General features: G+C 42.6%; 1 protein-coding gene across 2 annotated transcripts in view; it reads right to left on the minus strand.

Moving 5' to 3' along the window:
• ARNT2 (aryl hydrocarbon receptor nuclear translocator 2) overlaps positions 1-21,272 on the minus strand; it is a 210,886-nt gene that overhangs the window by 90,195 nt on the left and 99,419 nt on the right. For both annotated transcript variants that reach the window (XM_033189223.1, XM_033189224.1), the window contains exons 6-8: positions 13,168-13,270; positions 7,447-7,512; positions 7,018-7,103 (exon numbers count right to left, since the gene is read on the minus strand). In XM_033189223.1, coding sequence (XP_033045114.1) covers positions 7,018-7,103; positions 7,447-7,512; positions 13,168-13,270 — 255 coding nt within the window. The remainder of the gene's footprint in view (positions 1-7,017; positions 7,104-7,446; positions 7,513-13,167; positions 13,271-21,272) is intronic.

The following is a 21,272-nucleotide window of genomic DNA, read 5'->3' on the forward strand; positions in this document are numbered from 1 at the left end:
ATGATTTATTTGTGTAGTCATGAAATACACTATTGGTATTTGCTTTTATATTACAAAAATATATAGTTGATACATTTTTACCAGTAAATTTGTTGGATTTTGTTGCCAGGATATTTTGTGTACCACAATTTTTTATAGTCTGATTTTTAATTTGTTATGCTTTAACTCTTCTCCTGTTTAGGAAAAAAAAAGTATAACTCGCTGCCAGCCTCATTTAATTTTACATAAACATGCTCTTTGAGTCTGAAGAAAATCTGACTAATTTTCAATGTGAAAATAAAATATACAATCTGTTCTTTGAGTTATTTCTAAACAGAATTAACATCAGAATCATCTGAATCATCAGAATTATCTATCTCAGTAAAATCAGATTCATCAAATGAATCTTTGGCCAACAACTGTTCAAGAACAATGTTACCAACGTGCCTAGGAATGCTACATTTTCTAGGATTTGTATTTTCAGCAATTGAGAATTACTATATTTTGTAAATGGAAATATCATTGCTAAACACAGACTGCTATAACTAGAATGATATCTTTTGTTTCCAAAGCCAATATACTAGAGCAGTGTGACAATAATAAAAGCAAGATACTTTGTGGCAAGGTTATCTTGGGGTGAATGCTGCAGCCACAAGCGCTACAGGCAAGTATTCTCAGGGCAAATGGGAAAAGGGTTAAACATAGGCAAAAATAGAAAATATAACAAACACCCATGTATCCAAACACAGATTTTTTCCCCTAGCTTTACAAAAATATGATCAGTATATGAAAAACTGTACATAATTAACAAATCCAATTTGGTACGTTTGGACATATGTATACACTCACGTTATCATCTCCACAATCAAGGTAGTAAACATACCCATGACCTCCAAAAGTTTCCTTTTGTACATTTGTTGGTATTTATTTATTTATTTTTGTGGTAAGAACACAGCATGAGATCTACTCTCTTAAATGTCTAGGTGCACAGTATCTTATTGTTAACCATAGGCATTATATTGTACAGCAAATCTCTGTAATTTACTCGTCTTGCTTAACTGCCTTCTTCAATATACAAATTTAAAACATGTTAACATTCTGCCACATTTACTTCATGTTATCTTCATATTAGAGAAATAAAAAACATCCAGTGTAATTGGAGGGCTTCCTGATACCATTCTGCTTCCTTTCTCCCCAGAGGTAAACAGAGGTTTACGACTTTAATAACCGTGTGTACACTGATGACTCTTGAGTCTACATCTTCAGCGTGAACTATCTAATATTCTGTATATTTGATTAGTCATCTTGTTTATTGACCACTTTTATCTTCAGAGTACAGAAATGTGTCATTTTGCACATGTGAAAGGAAAATAAATCTCGGGACCCCTAACTCACTAATCCAAAGGGAAAAGACAAACTGAGAACTGGGTCATGCAAACCTACTTCGCATTTGGTTCCTAAATAAGATAGGTACAAAGATTAAAAAAAAAAAAAAAAAAAAACAGCTGGGCATGGTGGCTCACGCCTGTCATCCCAGCACTTTGGGAGGCCACTTTGGGAGGCTGAGGTGGGCAGATCACGAGGTCAGGAGGTCAAGACCATCTTGGCTAACATGGTGAAACCCCATCTCTAGTGAAAAAAAAAAAAAATACAAAAAATTAGCCGGGCGTGGTGGCGGGCGCCTGTAGTCCCAGTTACTCGGGAGGCTGAGGTAGAAGAATGGCATGAACCCGGGAGGCAGAGCTTGCAGTGAACAGAGATTACACCACTGCACTCCAGCCTGGGCAAGAGAGCGAGACTCCAACTCAAAAAAAAAAAAAAAAGCTAAATACCTCCCCACAATTTGCCCATAAGGAAATTCCTTGTGGGCTCCAAATCTTTACCCTAAAATAGTCCTGGTGAATTTCACCCTGGCAATGAAAATTGATAGCTTATCTTCACAGATGTGAGACAAAGGACAGAGCTCAAAGACATCTTTCTGCTCACCTGAGACAAATGCATATCTGATTGCTTCCTCTGCTCTACTGTTGATGTTATCTTATGTGGACATGCAGATTCACTGAGCCAGATGAAGGCATAAGTGACTATTTACCTCCCCCTCACATATAAATTGTATGTTCAGTGAAAGGCTGATCAAAAACTCAAAAGGATGCAAGCATTTTTCTCTTATCTACCTGCACCTTTTAAAAAATTTATTCCTCTTCCCCCAATATCTACCCTTTTCCCTTTAAATATGGAAGCCCTCAAAATCATCTTTGGAGAAAGGCATATACCTATCTCCCAGGCACATTTCCTCAACTTTGGCAAATAAATCTCCTAAAATGATTGAGACTTGCCTTGATCATTTTCACTGATTTACATGCACTACAATATCTACAGTGCCTGGAACAATGCCTCGCACATACATTGTAGGTGGTCAACAATTCATGTTGAATGAATGAATGAAACAATATTTTTAACTTTACTATATGAATGTATTATTAATGTGTTTTAAAATGTACACAGATTGGCCCCCACACTTTCATGGGTTTTACCTCTGGAACCCACCAGGTTCTCACAGTGAAAAACCAAGAAAAATCCCCACCCCCCATCTCCGGTAGCAGGAGATAAAAAGTAACCATTATGAAATATGTCCGAGCATTCTCCATAACAAAGACCTACTCTCCAAGAGAAAAGACTTTACCAGAACCTTATGTCACCTACAGAAAAGGGGACTTACTCAATTCCAGCCCAACTCTATCCTTCCCATATGGCCTAAGGTGAGGGAGAGATAAGAAACACTTGTGAAGGTCACAGCCCCAGGACACAGGCCCATGAGGTTGAATCATAAGATTATAGAACAATTTCTCTCCCCCTCCTCCTCATCCCACATCAGCAGGGCTCAATGCAAGGCATACTCTATTTAAGACTATTTAAGAAAAAGCTCTTTGAGCCAGGAGCCAGGGCTCCTGCCTGTAATCCCAGCATTTTGGGAGGCCAAGGCAGGAGGATCACCAAGTCAGAAGATCGAAACCACCATGGCCAACATGGTGAAACCCCATCTTCACTAAAAATACAAAAATTAGCTGGCCATGGTGGCGCACACCTGTAGTACAGGAGAATTGCTTGAACCTGGGAGGCGGAGGTTGCAGTGAGCTGAGATTGAGCCACTGCACTCAGCCTGGCGACCGAGCAAGACTCCATCTCAAAAAAAAAAGGAACAGAAAAAGAAAAAGCTCTTTGGAAAACCAAAGATAGTAGGGGAGAAAAACAAGGAATTTATAGCCTCTGGAAGCTATAGCTACAATATTTAAAACATTAAACACAGTCCAACTCCCAGGAATGCTAATATAAAACTCCACACCAAAGGCCTAGTTACCTCAGTTCCTATTACCTGATACATCATGTCTGGATTTCAACAAAGAATTACATAGCATACTAACAAGCTAGAAAAAAATCATAATTTGAAGAGACAAAGTGAGCACTGGAACCAGACTCAGGTGGATTTTGAAACTACCAGATGTTTAAAATAATTATGATTAATAACTTATAAACTTTCATGGAAAATGTAAACAATATGCAAGAACAGATGGATAATGTAAAGTAGAGAGATGGAAACTCTAAGAAAGAATAAAAAAGACATGCACAAATTAAAAAACACTGTGACAGAAATGAAGCAGGCCTTTGATAGACTCATCAGTAAACTGAACACAGTCAAGGAAAGTTTTGATAGACTCATCAGTAGGCTGAACACAGCCAAGGAAAGTATCAGTGAACTTGAAAATATATCAATTTGAAACTTTCCAAACTGAAATGCAAAGAGAAAAAAAGAATAAAAAAAAGAACAGAACACTCAAACACTCAAAAATTGTGGTACAATTTCAAAAGATACAATATTTGTGTAACTGGAATACAAAAAGAGAAGGAGAAAATGGACCAGAAGAAATATTTTTTAAAATGATGTCTGAAAAATGTCTAAAGTTAATGAGAGACATCAAACCACAGATCCAGGAGCCTCAGGGAATACCAAGCAGTATTACAAACAAACAAACAAACCCCTCTATATTTAGGCACATTATATTCAAACTGAAGGAGACCAAACATAAAGAGACACTCTTAAAAGAAGCTAGAAAAAATAATCCCACACTACCTATAGAGAACAAGGATAAGAATTATGTGGACTTCTCTTCAGAAACCATGTTAACAAGAAGAGAATGAAGTGAAATATTTAAAGCACTGAAAGAAAGTAGCTGCCAACCCATATTTCTATATCTCATAATTTCAATCCTTCAAATGTGAAGGAGAAATAAAGATTTTCTACAAAAAATCAAAAACAGACTTCATCACCAGCAGAGTGGCCCTGTAAGAAATATTAAAATAAGTTCCTTGGAAGAAGAGCATCAGAGAAGGAATAAAGATATAATAAAACATTTTATTTTTGTTACTTAAAATTGATCTAATAGATACCAGTTTTTTCAAAGTAATAACAGTAACAATGATAGCATACAAATAAGTGACATGAATGAGAGCAACAGTATAAGAAATGAAAACACAGAAGAAGGAAGATTTTATTATAAGTTGCCTGCCCTATACATGAAGGGGCATAATATTTTTTAAACATGGATTTTATATATATATATATATATATATATATTTGTAATTGTATATAATAATTGTAAATGTATGTTGCAAACTTAGGGCAAAGAATAAAAACATTTTTAAAGAAACTAAAAAAGGCAAAAATATAGGAGGCAAATAAACAAAGAATGAGAGAAATGAATAGAAAACATGGTAGCTATCAAACTATATCAATAATCATGCTAAATGTAACTGGTCTAAAAGTATCAATTAAAAGATTATGAGAGTGGATTAAAAAACTAGATCCAGCTATATGTTGCTTACAAGAAACCAACTTTAAATATAAAAACACCGTTAAGTTGTAAGTAAAAGGATAGAGAAAGATGTACCATGCTAACAGAAATTAAAAGAAAGTTGGAGAAACTCTATTAATTTCATACAAAGCAGAATTCAGAGCAAGGAAAATTATCAAGGATAAAAAGGAACAATTTTCTTTGAAAATATAACAATCCCTAACATATGTGCACCAAACAACAGAGCATCAAAACATGTGAGGCAAAAAAAAAAGACCTACAAGGAGAAATAGGAAAATCCACTGTTATAATTGGAGATTTCAACATTCCTCCTTCAGTAATTGCTACATTGAGCAGGCAAAAAAGTCAATACAAACACAGTTGCCCTCAACAGCACTCTCAATCATCTTGATCAAATTGACGTTTAAAGAATACTTCATCTGGCTGGGTGTGGTGGCTCATACCTGTCATCCCAGCACTTTGGGAGGCTGACGCAGGTGGATCACCTGAGGTCAGGAATTCAAGACCAGCCTGGCCAACATGGTAAAACTCCTTCTCTACTAAAAATACAAAAAATTAGTCAGGCGTGGTGGCACATGCCTGTAATCCCAGCTACTCAGGAGGCTGAGGCAGGAGAATTGCTTGAACCTAGGAGGTGGAGGTTGCAGTGAGACCAGATCATGCCATTGCTCTCCAGCCTGGGTAACAAGAGCAAAACTCCATCTCAAAAAAAAAAAAAAAAAAGAATACTTTATCCAACAACAGCAGAATACACATTGTTCTCAAGCTGACATGAAACAGTCAATGAGATATACATACTACATTCCGGGCCATAAAGTGAACAAAAATTGTTTAACATTGTATATATCTTTTCGTTTAAGAACAAATTTATTGATATAAAATTCACATCAGTGGTTTTTAATATAGTTACATAGCAGTGCAACTATTACCACTATGTAATTTTAGAACACCTCTGTCACCCCTAAAAGAACACTGTATCCATTAGCAGTCATTCCTCATTCTTCCCTGCAGTACCAAGAAACCACAAACCTACTTTCTGTCTTCATGAATTTGCCTATTCTGGACATTTTACATAAATGAAATCATATGACATGTGGGCTTTTGTGTCTGACTCTGTTCACTTAGTATGATATTTTTAAGGTTTGTCCATAATATAGCATGTATCAATACTTCATTGCTTTTTATTCCTAAATAATACTCTATTACAAGAATATACCACATTTTATTTATCTATTCATCACTTGGTGTACATTTGAGTTGTTTCCATTTTTTGGACATTATGAATAATGTTGCTATGAACATTTTCAATTCTCTTGGTTGTATATTTAGGAGTGAAAATTGCTGAATTATATGGTAACTCTGTTTTTAGTATTTTCAGGAACTGCCAGACTGTTTTCAAAAGTAGCTATACTCTTTTACATTCCCACCAGCAATGTATGAGGATTCCAGTTGCTCCATATCCTCACCAACATTTGTTGTTACTTGTCTTTTAACCATCTTAGTGAGAATGCGATGTATCTCACTGTGGCTTTTATTTGCAATTCTGTAATGATTTAGATACACTCATCATTTCAAATTGCCACTCTGACTTTATAGAATGCTCTAGGTGACAGAACCTAGAAGTGAGTTGCTAAAACTCCAACCACCTTTGTACAATTAGCCCTTATTTTTTATTTATTTATTTTTTGAGATGGAGTCTCGCTCTGTTACCCAGGCTGGAACGCAGTGGCGAAATCTTGGCTCACTGCAACCTCCGCCTCCTGGGTTCAAGTGATTCTCCTGCCTCAGCCTCCCAAGTAGCTGGGACCACAGGCACGTGCCACCATGCCTGGCTAATTTTTTGTATTTTTAGTAGACACAGGGTTTCACCGTGTTAGCCAGGGTGGTCTCAATCTCCTGATCCCATGATCCGCCCGCCTCAGCCTCCCAAAGTGCTGGGATTACAGGCATGAGCCACTGCACCCAGCTGTACAATTAGCTCTTTATAGAAACCTTTGTTTCAAGTAATAGGATGTTTTCCAATTACAAAGATAATTGTGTTCTAACTACAAAGAAAAATAAGGATATTTTCCCACCTACTCCTATAAGAAGAGTTTTCTAACAGGACACCATGATCAGGTATGAGCAGCACCCAGTTCCCTTGGAATTTATATGCAGGTCTCCTTACCTGCTGGTGGCCAGGCCTTGATGTATCCTGTGCAGTGGACCACAGCATATTGGGCTTCTCCTTCTTTCACAGGGCCAAGACCATTCCTAAAAAAGAACATTTGTGAAATTGTTTTCATCATATGAGGGTGAGACAAGGATGTTGATGACTCCTCTGGCATCTAAGCTACTGGGTTTCTTTGTCTGCCTTTGTAGTTTTGAATCTTGACTCCCCACTATCCTCTGTTCCTTCCTCCCACGTGGTCTGAAAATCAAAACTAAATTCCACCGAACCCCCTGTTTTCTCTCATCTCTGCCACTGCCACCCTGATACCTGGTTCTCTCAGTCCTCATCACACTAAGCCCCTTCTTTAATCTAGGCTGCTTAGCTTAGGGTGTTTACACTATCTACTAGAACAGTCCCATAATACACATCAGAAGAGATACTGACCTGAACCTTTTCCTCATGGTGGTTATTCTGTTTAGAGGAAGGTGGTCCAAAGGAGCATTTCCACACCTGAGATGTGACAAATGTGTTAGAACGAGCAAAGACCCAGGCAAGTTTATTCAGTATATGGTGCTGCTGTCAAGTAGATGAGCCTTAATTCATGCTTACACATTTATTCAGGTGAGGCCTATAGCCAATTTTCTTCAACAGTGCAGAAGCAGACCTCCATGCCTTTGAATGTTTTTTTTCATGCCACTGAAAAAAGGAGAGTGTGACCCACTTTACAACACACACTGAAATTATTTCAGGGCCCAGTCCAGAAGCTGGAGACCTACAGAAAGACTCTAGAAGAAACCTGGCCATGCTCAGTCCTGCAGATCATTTCAGTGGAACTCCATGGCTTTTAGGAAAGAAGGGAAGAGGGTGATGACAGCAATAATGTCCCTTCAGGCCTGAGCAGAGACATCAACTCAAAACAGATGTTGCCAGTTAATGAACAGTAGCATTTTCTCAGGCTTTAGCATCACAGCTGTGGAAACTCTCTCCTCCCATACACTGTTCTGGTTCTAGGGACAACCAGACAGCTGGAAGTCTGCTGATGGCCAAGGAGAGCGTGGGGATGAGAGATAAACAGGTAGAGAATCCGGTCTTTCTGTGGGCCCCTCTCTGTGAGGCAGGGGATGGTAGCATCACACTACACACTCTGGGACAACCTTTTCTGCCTCCCTTTTCAATGACCCTCTCAGCATCTCAGGTGCTGAACACCCAAAGCCTGCAACATGGCCAGGCTCTGATTGCTGCTTGGTATATCTATTTTTTATGTGCATTTCCATTTCCCAACTACATCACAAGTGATATCCTGAATATCTTAATTTCAATACAGCAGAGATAAGAGTCTAATTATACTCTGAGACCTTAGACAGCTGCCAGCACTAGTGTGGCCTTCACAGGAGGCTCACCCCATGTCATTGCTGCCCAGCAATGTTTGGCCCTCTGCCCTTTTCTGGCTGACTGTGCCCAGTGCTTTGCTGAAAGTAAGCTGTTTTATTTGGAGGAAAATGTTATGTTCTCAGTAGATGGCAGTGCTGCCCACCTCTCAGGTAAAGACAGGCAGTACGGACCTGGCACTTCAAAGAGCAACCAATATCACGCTCCCTGGAAGGACACGAGGGCAGGGAAGGGACTGCATGAATTTCATTGACAGGGCAGTGATAGTGGCTTTATAGGCCAATAGAAATGATATACTATGGCACTTTCAATCAATTTATTCATAAGGGAATTGCTTAGATGGTACAATTAAGATTTGTATTGCTGGTGCTCTACTGAATGTCTACTAAGCTAGGATAGGCATTTATTCACCCAAGCACTGCAGGACAAACATGCCATGACTGATTACACTAACTGATGGCATTTCATCCCTAGGTGGACAGCAATGGAAGTGGATCCCACTGCCCAGCTTGCCCCTGCTGCTGAAGGAGGGCATGCAGTCTGTAGGGACCCAGTCCTAAGTTAAATGGAGACAAGCGTGCATTCTGTCATTCCAGCACCATCCTGTGACCTGAGGCAGGTGGTGAAGAGGATTTCATCTGTGCCTTCAAGAAGAATTCCAGAGGCTCAGTCTCAAGAGGAAGAGACTCAGAGAAAAGAACATCCAGGTTCAAATCCCCGAAGGGCCATTTCTTGTAAAACAGAACAAAAGGTCTCTGCCAGCTCTGAGGGCCCAAGGAGCGAGTGAGAGAGGCAGGTCTCCCCTCAACACAGGCAACCTTGGTGATCTGAGGGAGACCAACCAGCCTGTACATAAACAGGTTTTGCTTAAAAAGTGTAGTTGCTTTAAAAGATTAATTTGAATTAGGGAAAATAGACACTCATTTTAAAGCACCTATTGTTTGGAACTTCATAGTATGCAACAGACGTCCCAGTGGCAAGTCATAGATCCTGTGGCAAATCACAGTTCCTGCAGCACGCAATTAGATGAGGGTGACATAAGTAAGTGACTCCGTTGTGCTGCTATGTGCCATATCTCCTACGTGCCGTATCTCCTGCTGATTCTCTCTCTGATGTCCAGTGATGAATCCTCAGTCTTCACATTCAGGGCTCATCAGTAGCCTTTGACCATTGATAACTCCTTTCTTCTAGAAACATCCTTCATCCTCTCTTGTTCCCTTTGCCCTCTCTTCTTCCCCTCCCACCTGCCTCACTGCTCCTTCTCAGTCTCCTTTGCTGGTTCTTCCCCAATCCCCTGAGGCAGAGAAAGTGCCAGGACTCAGTCCTCTGTCTTCTCATCTGTCTACACTCACCTCCCATGTGATTTCACATGCATCTCAGTTTTGAGGCTTTAGATACCATTTTATTGATGTCAATCCCCAGGTCCATATCTTTAGCCCCAACCTCTTCCTTGGATTCCAGAGCTATATGTCCAACTGTCTGCTCATCTTCTCCATCTAGTTGTATGATGGGCATCTTTTTTTTTAACTTTTAAGTTCAGAGGTACAAGTGCGGGTTTGTTACATAGGTAAACTTGTGTCATGGGCTTTGTTGTACAGATTATTTCATCATCCAGATATTAAGCCTAGTACCCATTAGTTATTTTTCCTGATGTTCTTCCTCCTCCCACCCTCCACCCTCCGAAAGTCCCCAGTGTGTGTTGTTCCCTTCCATGTGTCCCTGAGTTCTCATCATTTAGCTCTCACTTGTAAGTGAGAACATGTAGTATTTTGTTTTTTTGTTCCTGTGTTAATTCATCAAGAATAAAGACTTCCAGCTGCATCCACGTCCATGCAAATGACATGATCTTTTTCTTTTTTATGACTGTGTAGTATTCCATGGTGTATATGTACCACATTTTCTTTATCCAGTCTATCATTGATGGCCATTTAGATTGATTCCATGTCTTTGCTGTTGTGAATAGTGCTGCAATAAACATATGCATGCATGTGTCTTTATAATAGAATGATTTATAGCTCTTTGGGTATATACCCAGTAATGGGATTGCTGGGTCAAATGGTATTTCTCTTTTTAGGTGTTTGAGGAATCACCACACTGTCTTCCACAATGGTAGAACTAATTTACACTCCCACCAATACTGAATAAGTGTTCCTTTTTCTCCACAACCTCACCAGCATCTGTTATTTTTTGACATTTTTAATTTTTATTTTTTATTTATTTTTGAGATGGAGTCTCACTCTGTTGCCAGGCTGGAGTGCAGTGGCGTGATCTTGGCTCACCATAACCTCTGCCTCCCGGGTTCAAGGAATTCTCCTGCCTCAGCCTCCCGAGTAGCTGGGACTACAGGCACATGTCACCACAACCAGCTATTCTTTCTATTTTCAGTAGAGATGGGGTTTCATAATGTTGGCCAGAATAGTCTCGATCTCTTGACCTCGTGATCTGCCCACCTTGGCCTCCCAAAATGCTGGGATTACCAGCATGAGCCACCACACCTGGCCCTTTTTGACTTTTTAATAAGAGCTATTCTGACTGGTGTGAGATGGTGTCTCATTGTGGTTTTGATTTGCATTTCTGTAATAATCAGTGATATTGAGCTTTCTTTTTTCATATGATTGTTGGCCACCACATAAGTCTTCTTCTGAAAAGCATCTGCTCATGTCCTTTGCCCACTTTTTTATGGGGTTGCTTGTTTTTCTCTTGTAAATTTGTTCTTACAGATAGGCATCTTATGCTGGAATTCCCCTCGACCCCAAACTACCTCCCCCAACAACTTTTTCCATCTTAGAAAATGACAACTCAATTTTTTCAATTGAGTGGGAAAAAAATTTAGCTGTACCTTTGATTTCTCTCTTTTTCTCACACCCTACCTGAAGGCTGGCTCTATCTGTGAAATACACTCAAAATCTGAGCACTTTCTACCACAATCACATTTCTCACCTGAATCATTACAATAACCTCCTTACTTCTACCCTTCTTCTTCATCCACAGGTTTATTCTCCATAGAAAACCAGAACAGTTTTAAAAAATTTATTCAGAACATGTAACTCTCACTATCAACTTCACTGACCTCTCATCTCATGCAGAGTAAAAGCTGAAGCGATGTAAAGTCAACATGACCTAACATCCACTACCTCTCAACCACATCTCTGCCCATTCCTCCGGCACCATACCCCATTCACTCTGCTTCTGAGACAAGAACGTTCCCACTGTTCCTTGAACATGCCAAGAACATCCCTGCCTCTGGGCCTTTGCCCTTGCTATTCCCTCCACTTGCACTTCTCTTTGCCCAGACATTCCCTTGTTTCATTCACTCACTTTCTTTAGGTCTCTGCTCAAAAGTCACCTTATCAGTGATGTCTTCCCCTCCCACTCTATATAACACAGAAATTAACAACATCTGCTATTTCCTACTCCCACTTAAGTTTGCTTTACGTTTCTTCCATAGCACTCACCACCGTCTGACATTCCATATATTTACTTGGTACTTTTGTCTACTGCGTATCACCCCACGAAAATGAATTCTATGCAGGCAGGGATTTTGTTTGCTTTATTATTATTATTATTATTATTATTATTTTAGTCTCTTTTTTTTTTGAGACAGAGATTCACTCTTTTACCCAGGCTGGAATGCAGTGGTGCGATCTCAGCTCACCGCAGCCTCTGCCTCCTGGGTTCAAGTGATCCTCTCACCTCAGCCTCCTGAGTAGCTGGGATTACAGGTGTGTGCCACCACATCCAGCTAATTTTTGTATTTTTAATAGAGACGGGGTTTCACCATTTTGGCCAGGCTGGTCTCAAACTCCTGACCTCAGGCGATCTGCCCACCTCAGCATCCCAAAGTGCTGGGACTACAGGCACGAGCCACCACACCCGGCCTTTTTTGCTTTACTTAACACTGACTCCCGGCACCTTGAAGAGCACATGACACAGGTGGGCCCTTGACATAAATTTGTTGAATAACTGAATAAATGAATGATAAGTGGCATCTCCTCGTGTCACTGTCTCATGAACTCCACAGCCCAAACAATCTCAATTCCCTGTCCTGCACCTCCCACCTTGCAGTTCGTGCCAACCATCCCTCAGGGGGCACAGGGTTGAAGGTACAAACGGTGCTGAACTGGATTTGAGGATTCAAGATCCCAGCTCTCTCTTCTTCAAGGACATGGCAAAATTCCCCTGATTTCTCCAAATTTCATTCATTCCTGCATTTCTTCAATTATGATTTATAAATCAAATATATGTAGAACACTCTGCTAGATGTAAAGAAGGCTCAGAGAAGTCTAAATCAAAGCCTCCATCCTCAGGACACTATAATTTACTCATGGAACCCAGACATTTACACTTAACACATCAATCAACAATATCATAGAGACCAATTAAACGTGTGAATTGTGACAGGAAATATATGAATAAGTATGAAATCAGGCCATCTTAATATAAAACATGTTGAGAACTACGGAATCTTGGAGAGGTTGGATTGGAGAAGGGTCTTAAAGATGGGCAGGAAGTAGAGTGATACAGTGGACAAGGGGGTGTGAATCTAGGAATGAGAAGAAAATGGTAGGAAATTAGACAAAGTGGGATGGTAGGAGGACAGAGAGAATTCTTCCTAGACCAAGGATCTTGTATATCCACATGCTGAGGTCAAGAAGATGAAGTCCCTGGAGTAAATCCAAGTCGGCATGTGTGACTTCAGCAGAGCTGGTCAAGGCTCTTAACAGTGACAGAGAAAGGAGCAACCACCGTGATAGCCTGCTGCTCCCCCAAACAGACCTCATCCTGCAGATGAAAGACCGCCGCGAGCCCATGCACATCCTCATGGATGACTGCTGCCCTTCTTTCTTGACCGTCCCAGTCTTCAGGTCCAAGATCCGGCCTAAGAGAGATAGAGAAGGACATGTACATAAGCCTTCGGTTGGGAGACAGAGGAGGCAGTTTGGGGGGCGCTTTCTCCAAATGCTCTGCCAAATGAGGACAAGTATGGCTGTGCAAATTGTTTGTGTCTTGGAATTCCCAACATTCTTTGGCAAGAAACTCACATAGTGCTGAAATCCATACAATTCAAAATGCTTTATTTTCTTCAGAGCCATCTACACTTGCTGCCTCTGATTTATTGGATTCCATCGCCTGCAGTCACTCCAATTTGGCTCTCTCCCTCACCACTCCACGGAAAAGGCATTTGCCAAGGTCACCAACTTCCTTACTGCTAAATCCAAAACACGTTTTTCCTTTGTTTGATCCAACTGCTTTGCTGGGCTTTATGCGACTGCGCACTGCTCCCTTCTCAAGTATCTGCCCTCCCCTGGCTTCGGACACAGCACTCCCGATTCCTCTCTCCTCTCTGCTCCTTTCTCCTGGAGGCTCCAGCCTCGGCCTTCTTCTCTTCTCACTGTACATGCCCCCTATGCAATTTTATCTACACCTGGGTTTTGACAGTCACCTTTGGATGCTAATGACCCTACATCTACACCTCTAGCATCAACCCCTTCGTTTCCTTAGCCCCACGGCCATACCATCAGCAGCTGACTATGAACCTCAAAAGCAGCTTCACCCACTCCTCCCCAAACCCTCCCTAAACATCAGCAAGGGCACTGCCATCCACATGGAAATCTAAGTCAGAAACCCAGACATTATCCCCAAGTCCCTCCTCTCCCTCACCGCCTGCACACACATCTCTGTCCCTCCCACTATTCTGCATCCATCCCCCACCTTGCTCTTACCTCAGCGTATTTCTTCTCCCACCCCCCATGGGGTTCTGGACCATCAACTGACCTCCTCCCACATGACTATTTCTATCCTCTCCCCTCCCTACTGTCTACTTCCTTCAGTATTTAAACACCACCAAATATCTTCCACCTTAGGAGAAAACAAACAAGCAAAAGACCTTCTCTGGCCCTGAAGCTCTTATCCTCTCTCTCTGCATCTGCAGTTGGAGGGTTCTGTCCACATTCACTGCCCCCTCTTGATGTCCAGCCCACTGTACCCACTGTATTGGGCCTCCACCCACTACAGCTCCATGGCAGCTGCTCCAGACCAGGCCACAAGGACTCTCTACATGGCCCAATTTAATACACAATCTTCAGCCCCTCTCCACCTTGTCCTTATCCTTGGCCAGTCCCTTGGAACATTCTTGCCCTAGGACACTACCTTCTCCAGCCTGTCCTGGGGGCAGCCCCTTTTCCTCAGTCCAACTCCTCCCCACTCCATGTTGGCATTCCCAAGGCTGGGCCTTAGCCTTCTCTCTCTCACTCTCTCCCAGGCACCCTTGGAGACGTTCAGCTCCACCACCTCTTACATACTGAGGACATCAAGATGCCCATTTCCAGCTGATAAAGCCTCCCGCCTTTGACTGAAACTCCAGTCAGCCCCCTGTAAGTCTTCTGCCTGTCTAGGCCTGACCTTGAGCTTCCCTCTCTGTCCTTGCAGAACCAATTTGAGCAAGAATTCTAACTTAGTTTGGTGAGAATCCCCCACCCTTGGTATCTGACACCTTTGATATCTACCACCCTGCACTGTCCTCAGCAAGGATTCTGTTGATTGAGTCTAACAGGAATCCCCCGACCCCTGATGTTTCCTCTTAGTGATTCTCCACCCACTGCCCCCTGCCACTACCTTGCTTCTTGCTTATAAACCCTCATTTATCCTTGTTGGAATTGGGTCCACTCTCTCCTAGCCTGCAAGACCACAGTGCAGTGATGCCTGCACCTTTTGCCATGGCACGCGTTCAATGGAGTCTTCTTTATAGTTTTTAACAAATTTGGGAATCATTTTTTCTTTAACACAGACCTCTCTTGGAAGCTCCTACATGTACAACTGTCTCTTGGGTATCTCAGTGACATCTTACATTCCTCAGGTCCAAAAGCAAATTCTTCTTCCTGTCCAAAGCTGCCCTTTCTCCACAGTCCCCCATCTTTGCCATTGGCACCACCACTACCCAGTTGCTCAAACTAGAAATCTAGTAGGTAAGAGCATAGACTCTGGAGCTGAACTACCTAGCTTTAAGTCCTGCCTCCTTAGCTCACTGTGTGACCCTGGGCAAGCTACCTAACACCTCTGTGCTTCAGCTTCTTCATTGGTAAAAATGAAGATAATAGTACTTCCTTTAGATAGTTTTTGTGAGCATTAAATGAATTAATATTACAAAGCAACTACAACTATGCTTGGCTCTATAAATGGTTATTGAATAATGAATATGAAAAACTCCAACATTTGATCAGTCACCAATATTCTGTCAATTCTACTTCCTGTGTATCTTTGGCCTGTGTACTTCCTGCCTCTGCACTGCTATCACCTTAGATCTGTCCCCCTCACTGCATTTCTGGATGGATGGCTGCAAAAGGGCAGTCATCCCTTCCTCTGATCTTGTCCCCTTCATTCCAGCCTCTGCATTGCTACCAGAATCCTTTATTTAAAACACAAAAACAATCATGGCTCTATCATTTATGTGACCCCAGTCACTCAGCCTCGCTGGTCCATGGTTTTCTCTATTGCAAAATTAAAGAGCAAGATCTTGCTTTCAAGATTATTGTGACACAACATACATAAAAGTGATTCGCACACAGGAGGCAAGCAACAAATGTGTTTCCTGGCAGGCTTAGACCAAATGACCACGTCACACTCCTCCTTGAGAGCCTTTCATGTTCTCCACTCTTAGTTGCCAGGAAAATCCAAGTCCCGCAGCCCAGTATTAAAGGCCTCCGAGGTCCGGCCCCTGCCCTCCTCTCATACTCCCTCCTCACCCTACGCCATCCCACCGCTCCACACAGGCCTCCACTGCTGCCCAGAAGGACTCACAACTCCCCAGTGTGCCACTCTCTCCTCTCTCACCCCTGGCCCTTCCCAGCCACTTCCCCTCCCTGAGCAATCCCCTTCCCTTTGCCTGATTTCCATTTTTTTTTTTTCTTTGAGACAGGGTCTTGTTCTGTAGCCCAGGCTGGAGTGCAGTGGTGGAATCTCGGCTCACTGCAGCCTTGACCTCTGAGGCTCAAGCAATCCTCCCACCTCAGCCCCCCAAGTAGCTGGGACTACAGACGTGTGCCCCCATGTCCAGCTTATTTTTTTATTTTTTGTGGAGATGAGGACTCGCTATGTTGCCCAGTCAGGTCTTGAACTCTGGGCTGAATCATTCTTCTTGCCTCGGCCTTCCAAAGTGCTGGGACTATAGGCGTGAGCCACTGTGCTTAGCTGACTTCTACTTTTTATCACAACTTATCCAAGGTGTCTTCTCAGTCATCATTTCACAAATATTCATTTAGCCTGGACAATATGTGAGTGACGCTAATGTAAGCACAAAGAATTAAACAGGCAAAGGCCATTATATCCTAGAGGATGAGAGAGCGGACAACAACAACAAAGAGAACAGACTAAAGTAGATGAGAATAGACTCAAACAGAACAGATTATTACATTGAGATAACAGCGAAGAACAATAAAGCCAGGAAGAGTTAGAAAGGGATGAGAGAGCTGCGGCTTTGCAGCAGACAGCGTTTCAAAAGGTTTCTATCATTTGAAATCAAAAGGGCCTTGAAGAAGACACCCTCCCCAAGCCTGGGTCCCACTGCTGCAAATGGAGGAAGGTGTGGGGGAGTGAAAATGCACGCAAGAGAGGGTGGTCACCTTCCTCGCTGCACTCTGCAGCATGCTGTGCTCTCCTTGGGCCGACTCTGTCATGCTGTGTTAGAACTATCCTGCACGCATGGTCTAGGACTGTGCCTGGTCAGCTTGCTCCCCTCAACACTTGCAGCCTTCCCTTTCCACATGGACCAGGGCTCTGCAGACTGCATGACGCTCTACAAAGACCCAGCAATCACCATCATGCTGACTACTGGTACGTACATCTTTAAGCAGGATGTGTAGACCAGAATTCTACTCAGTCGAACGGTCTGACTCAGTGTGCTGAGAGCTCTGGCGCGGCCGGTGCCGGGGAGGCCCTGAGCGTCTGCTGATTCTGCGCTGTCTGCTGCCCCAGGTTTGACACCTGTCTATCTCCTTCACAGACGGCGTCTTTTTACGGCCATGTTAGTGTAAATTGTCACTTGCTTTATCATCTACCAAATGGCAAATGGTTTCAGCTGTGAAGCAGGCCAGCATGGGGGTCTGGCAGATTCCAAAGTGTGCTCTGAAAATAAATTGCAGCTGCATAGCACATGAGCAGTGGAACATAAGGAAATGAAAAAACACATTTCCATGATCTGCTGTCACGACCTTGAGAGACAATGGCTTCAATGTTTATTTCTCCGTGTGCTTCTCCGGTTTCCTTGGACACAATGAAGCTTCTCTTCAGGCTCCTCTGGAATGAAAGCACACCTGACTTCATAGAGTAGGTGTGTTCCTGAGAGGTTGTGTGTAAACTGGATTTTTCACAAGGGTAATAGCAGTTGAGACGTACAGAAGCAGGCGGCCACCGCCCCAGCACTGGGCCGTGAATCCCGGTGTCATGGGATGGCAGTCAACCTCCATCCCACAGGAGACATGGGTGCTGCGTTTGCTTACTATGGGCTCCCAGTAGACAGGCAAACAGATGTCGCTGCCAATTACACTGCTCCTAATCTAATCTTCATTCCTGACCCACAGAAGCCTGGGCCATAGGCCTGGATTCCTTGGGCTGACTCCCAGCAGATCCCTAGAGGCACAATCCATCCAGCCAAGGCTGGCTTCTTCTAGAATCCCTGCTCCCCAGCCTCATCCACTGGTCTGAAGGACTCTCGTTCTTTTGTAATCCTGTCTCTGGGCTGGTCCCATGATGTATTCCATTCTGTTTTCCTTAGCCAGTGCCTAAACAACCAGCCACCCTGGTCACCTCTCCTATGTGTACTCTTCACCCTTGATCCAAATCCCCTGCTCCTTTCCCTCCTAATCCCCCGCCGGGTGCCCTCCAGAATACCCACTTGGAAGTAAGACAACTCCTGTGTACTCAGCTCCTTACAGACACTCCCTGAAATCAACTCAATTCCCTGCCTCAGTAGAGACAAGCCTGCCCTCTGGAGGGTGCCCTCTGGAGAGACGACTCATGCTCCCATGTCCCACATGGCATGGGGTCAAAGGCAGTCTTGCTGTCTTACTCAGTCCCCGAAGCCCTTCCAAACCTGACTCCTGCGTGACATGCTCCTTCCAGACTCATGACAACCACCTCATCCACCTACTACCCCTCCTTTGTTTCTGTTGTCTTCCCACCTCTGGGTCACTCCTCCTCCTTCATTTTAGACTTTCTGCACAGCACCCACAGCCTTTCTCTTTACCCCAAGACCTGCTATCACCCTACATGGTTTCAGCATCCATGTGGAAGGCCCACCTAATATTCCCCTCTCAGGACGTGTCCTCCTCAATTCTGAGCATGCTTTCTTCCTGTCCAGGGCAGCCAGCCATGCCCACTGCCACATGGGGGAACTTGCGGGCACCTATAACTGCTCCATCTGAAATGGTACAATCAAACAGCCCCCAGGACCACAATTAATTTTCTCACTCTGGTTCTCTCACTTTCCCCATTCTTTGAATTCAGGGAGAATCTAGTGTCGGAATTCTTGACATCCTATCAGCATTCTCCTTTTGGTACAGAGCGATGAGCTTCTCTGTGGCTCGGGGACCCAGTTGTTAGAGCACTTGGGCTCAAGTTGCACAATGGCTAGCTTTGTAAGAGGCCCCAGAAATCTTCCAACATAACCAGAAGCTGTGGAAGCAGATATTGTTCTGGGTTTGATGTACAAAGGAGAACTATTAGTGAGCTGATAAATTAGTAATTACGCTATTTTAAATGAAAAAGGCAGCAAGGATGTAAGACATGGCTCCTCCGTATGCTGGTTACGAGAGTTCGTGCAGGTCACTTCATTTCTCGGAGCCTCAGTTTCTCTGACTGGAAAATGGAATCAGGCATTCCTACTTTGAAGGGTTATGTACAGATTTGAAGACCTACACACTAGAGCTCAAGGAACTCCCTTAGAGAATCAGAGTACAAGTGATTGGCAGACTCCCAGCACAGAGAGCCGCAGGAAGGGAGGGTCTCCTGAGACCAGGAGCTAGCCCCTGCCTTCTGGCTGCTGGAGGAAGAGAAGGCATTCAGACCACTCCGGAATAATGCACAGAGCACGGCCTCAGGCTACAAGATTGAATAACTTGCTATTCTTGTTTTTCTCCTTAGTTTTTATTCTAAAACTAACATGGTCGTTTTAGAAAAATCACACACATGAACACTCTCACTAAGTAAAAATCCCAGATAATCTTCTCCAGAGAAAAATACTATTCACATTTAGGTCCGTTTCTGGTCAATCTTTTTCTATGCTTGCCTGCTCTTTATTTTAATTAGCTGAGGCCTCATGGTATATATTTTTCTACTTCATGTCACTTAGCATAAACTCAAGAATTTCATCACAAACCTCATTTTAAAGGCTCTTTTAATATTATTTTGAGTAGTGAATTTACTATTAGACATTTAGGTTTTTCCAGGATTTTTCCACCTGGAAAAACCTGGTGAACATGTACATACAAACAAAAATCCAAACTATCTTAGGATGGATTTCCAAATATGACATTCCTGCATCAAATAAGGAGAATATTTTTAAGACTGTTAATATCAAACCCCAGTCTACCTCTAAAGCTCATAGGGAACTATGTTGTCAATACCTTTACTGAGTCTCAGTTTTTCTACTCCATGAAAAGAGAAATAAGAATTATGACCCACCTCACCTCAAAGTTTTTTTACTGTAATTTTTCTAAGACAGTTGAAAAACATAAAATGCTTTATAACATGAGTCAGCAAAGTACTTCCTGCAGCCCAAATCTGGTCCACCACTTATTTTAGTAAATAAAGTTTTATTGGAAAACAGCCATGCCTGCTCATTTATTTATTGTCTATGGCTACTTTCATATACCATGGCAGACCGGGGGATTGTAACAAACACAACATGGCCCACAAATCCTAAATATTTGCTATGTGTCCCTTCACAAAAAAGCATTCTCTGACTCCTGCTTCAGAAGACCATAAAGATTCCAGAACAGAGCATCTTTTTTGACGGGCAGAGGGCCCTTCTGTAATTGTTTGCAGTAAGCTGATTTGTAAGTATTATTTTGGTCAGTAGTAACTTTTTAAAAAAGAAGAATCTGAAGTTTGTCTTGGATAAGATCACAAAAGAAGGCTTTGTGCACATAAAAATTCTCCCCAGGCTACAAGAGAAATATAAATATAAATTAGAATTATTTCATCAAAAGAATCCTTAAGAAAACTGGAAACATCTTATCTTGGTTCAAAAAGGAGGAACAGTGAGATAGTAAAGGAGGAAAACAAGAGAAAATAATTAGGAACAAAAGCAAAGCAAAACGATGGCCCCATGAAAGACAATATTTGATGTGGTTCCAAAAATGTGTCCCCCTGAAATGGGGGTCCAGAACTGGACGATCCTTTGGTTACTGTTCCAGTGACAGTGTGTTCTCATTCTCAAAAGGTTGACCCCAGCTATTACAGCAGCTGTGCACACAGGAAAAAACACCAGGCCACAGGACAGGGATCCAACCAGTGTGCCTGAGGCCTGCTCCTGAACAAACTCTGGAGCCCAGACTGTGTCAGTGAGCCTGGAAGAGAATGGGCCTTCTACTACTAAAGGTGGGTGCATTTTCCTTAGACTTCATTCTCTCTGGCAGGTGTTTATAAGTGGCTGAGGGCACAAATACATCAATTCACTGGCTGCAGCCAAACCATTTTCTTCCCAAACTAGAAGAGAGAGCTCTGAATGGGCAGTAGTGTTGCATAGGACATCTCTTACTCTATTTACTCATTACCTCCTCTACCACAATGCTTTCTTGAGAAATAGCTCTCATACTAATCCTTCATTATGAAAGTCAAAAAAAGAGCTGCCATCTTATAAGATCCCATCTCCCTCGCCATGGTGA

Source organism: Trachypithecus francoisi, unplaced genomic scaffold (assembly GCF_009764315.1).
Source record: "Trachypithecus francoisi isolate TF-2019V2 unplaced genomic scaffold, Tfra_2.0 Lachesis_group3, whole genome shotgun sequence".
Lineage (NCBI taxonomy): Eukaryota > Metazoa > Chordata > Mammalia > Primates > Cercopithecidae > Trachypithecus > Trachypithecus francoisi.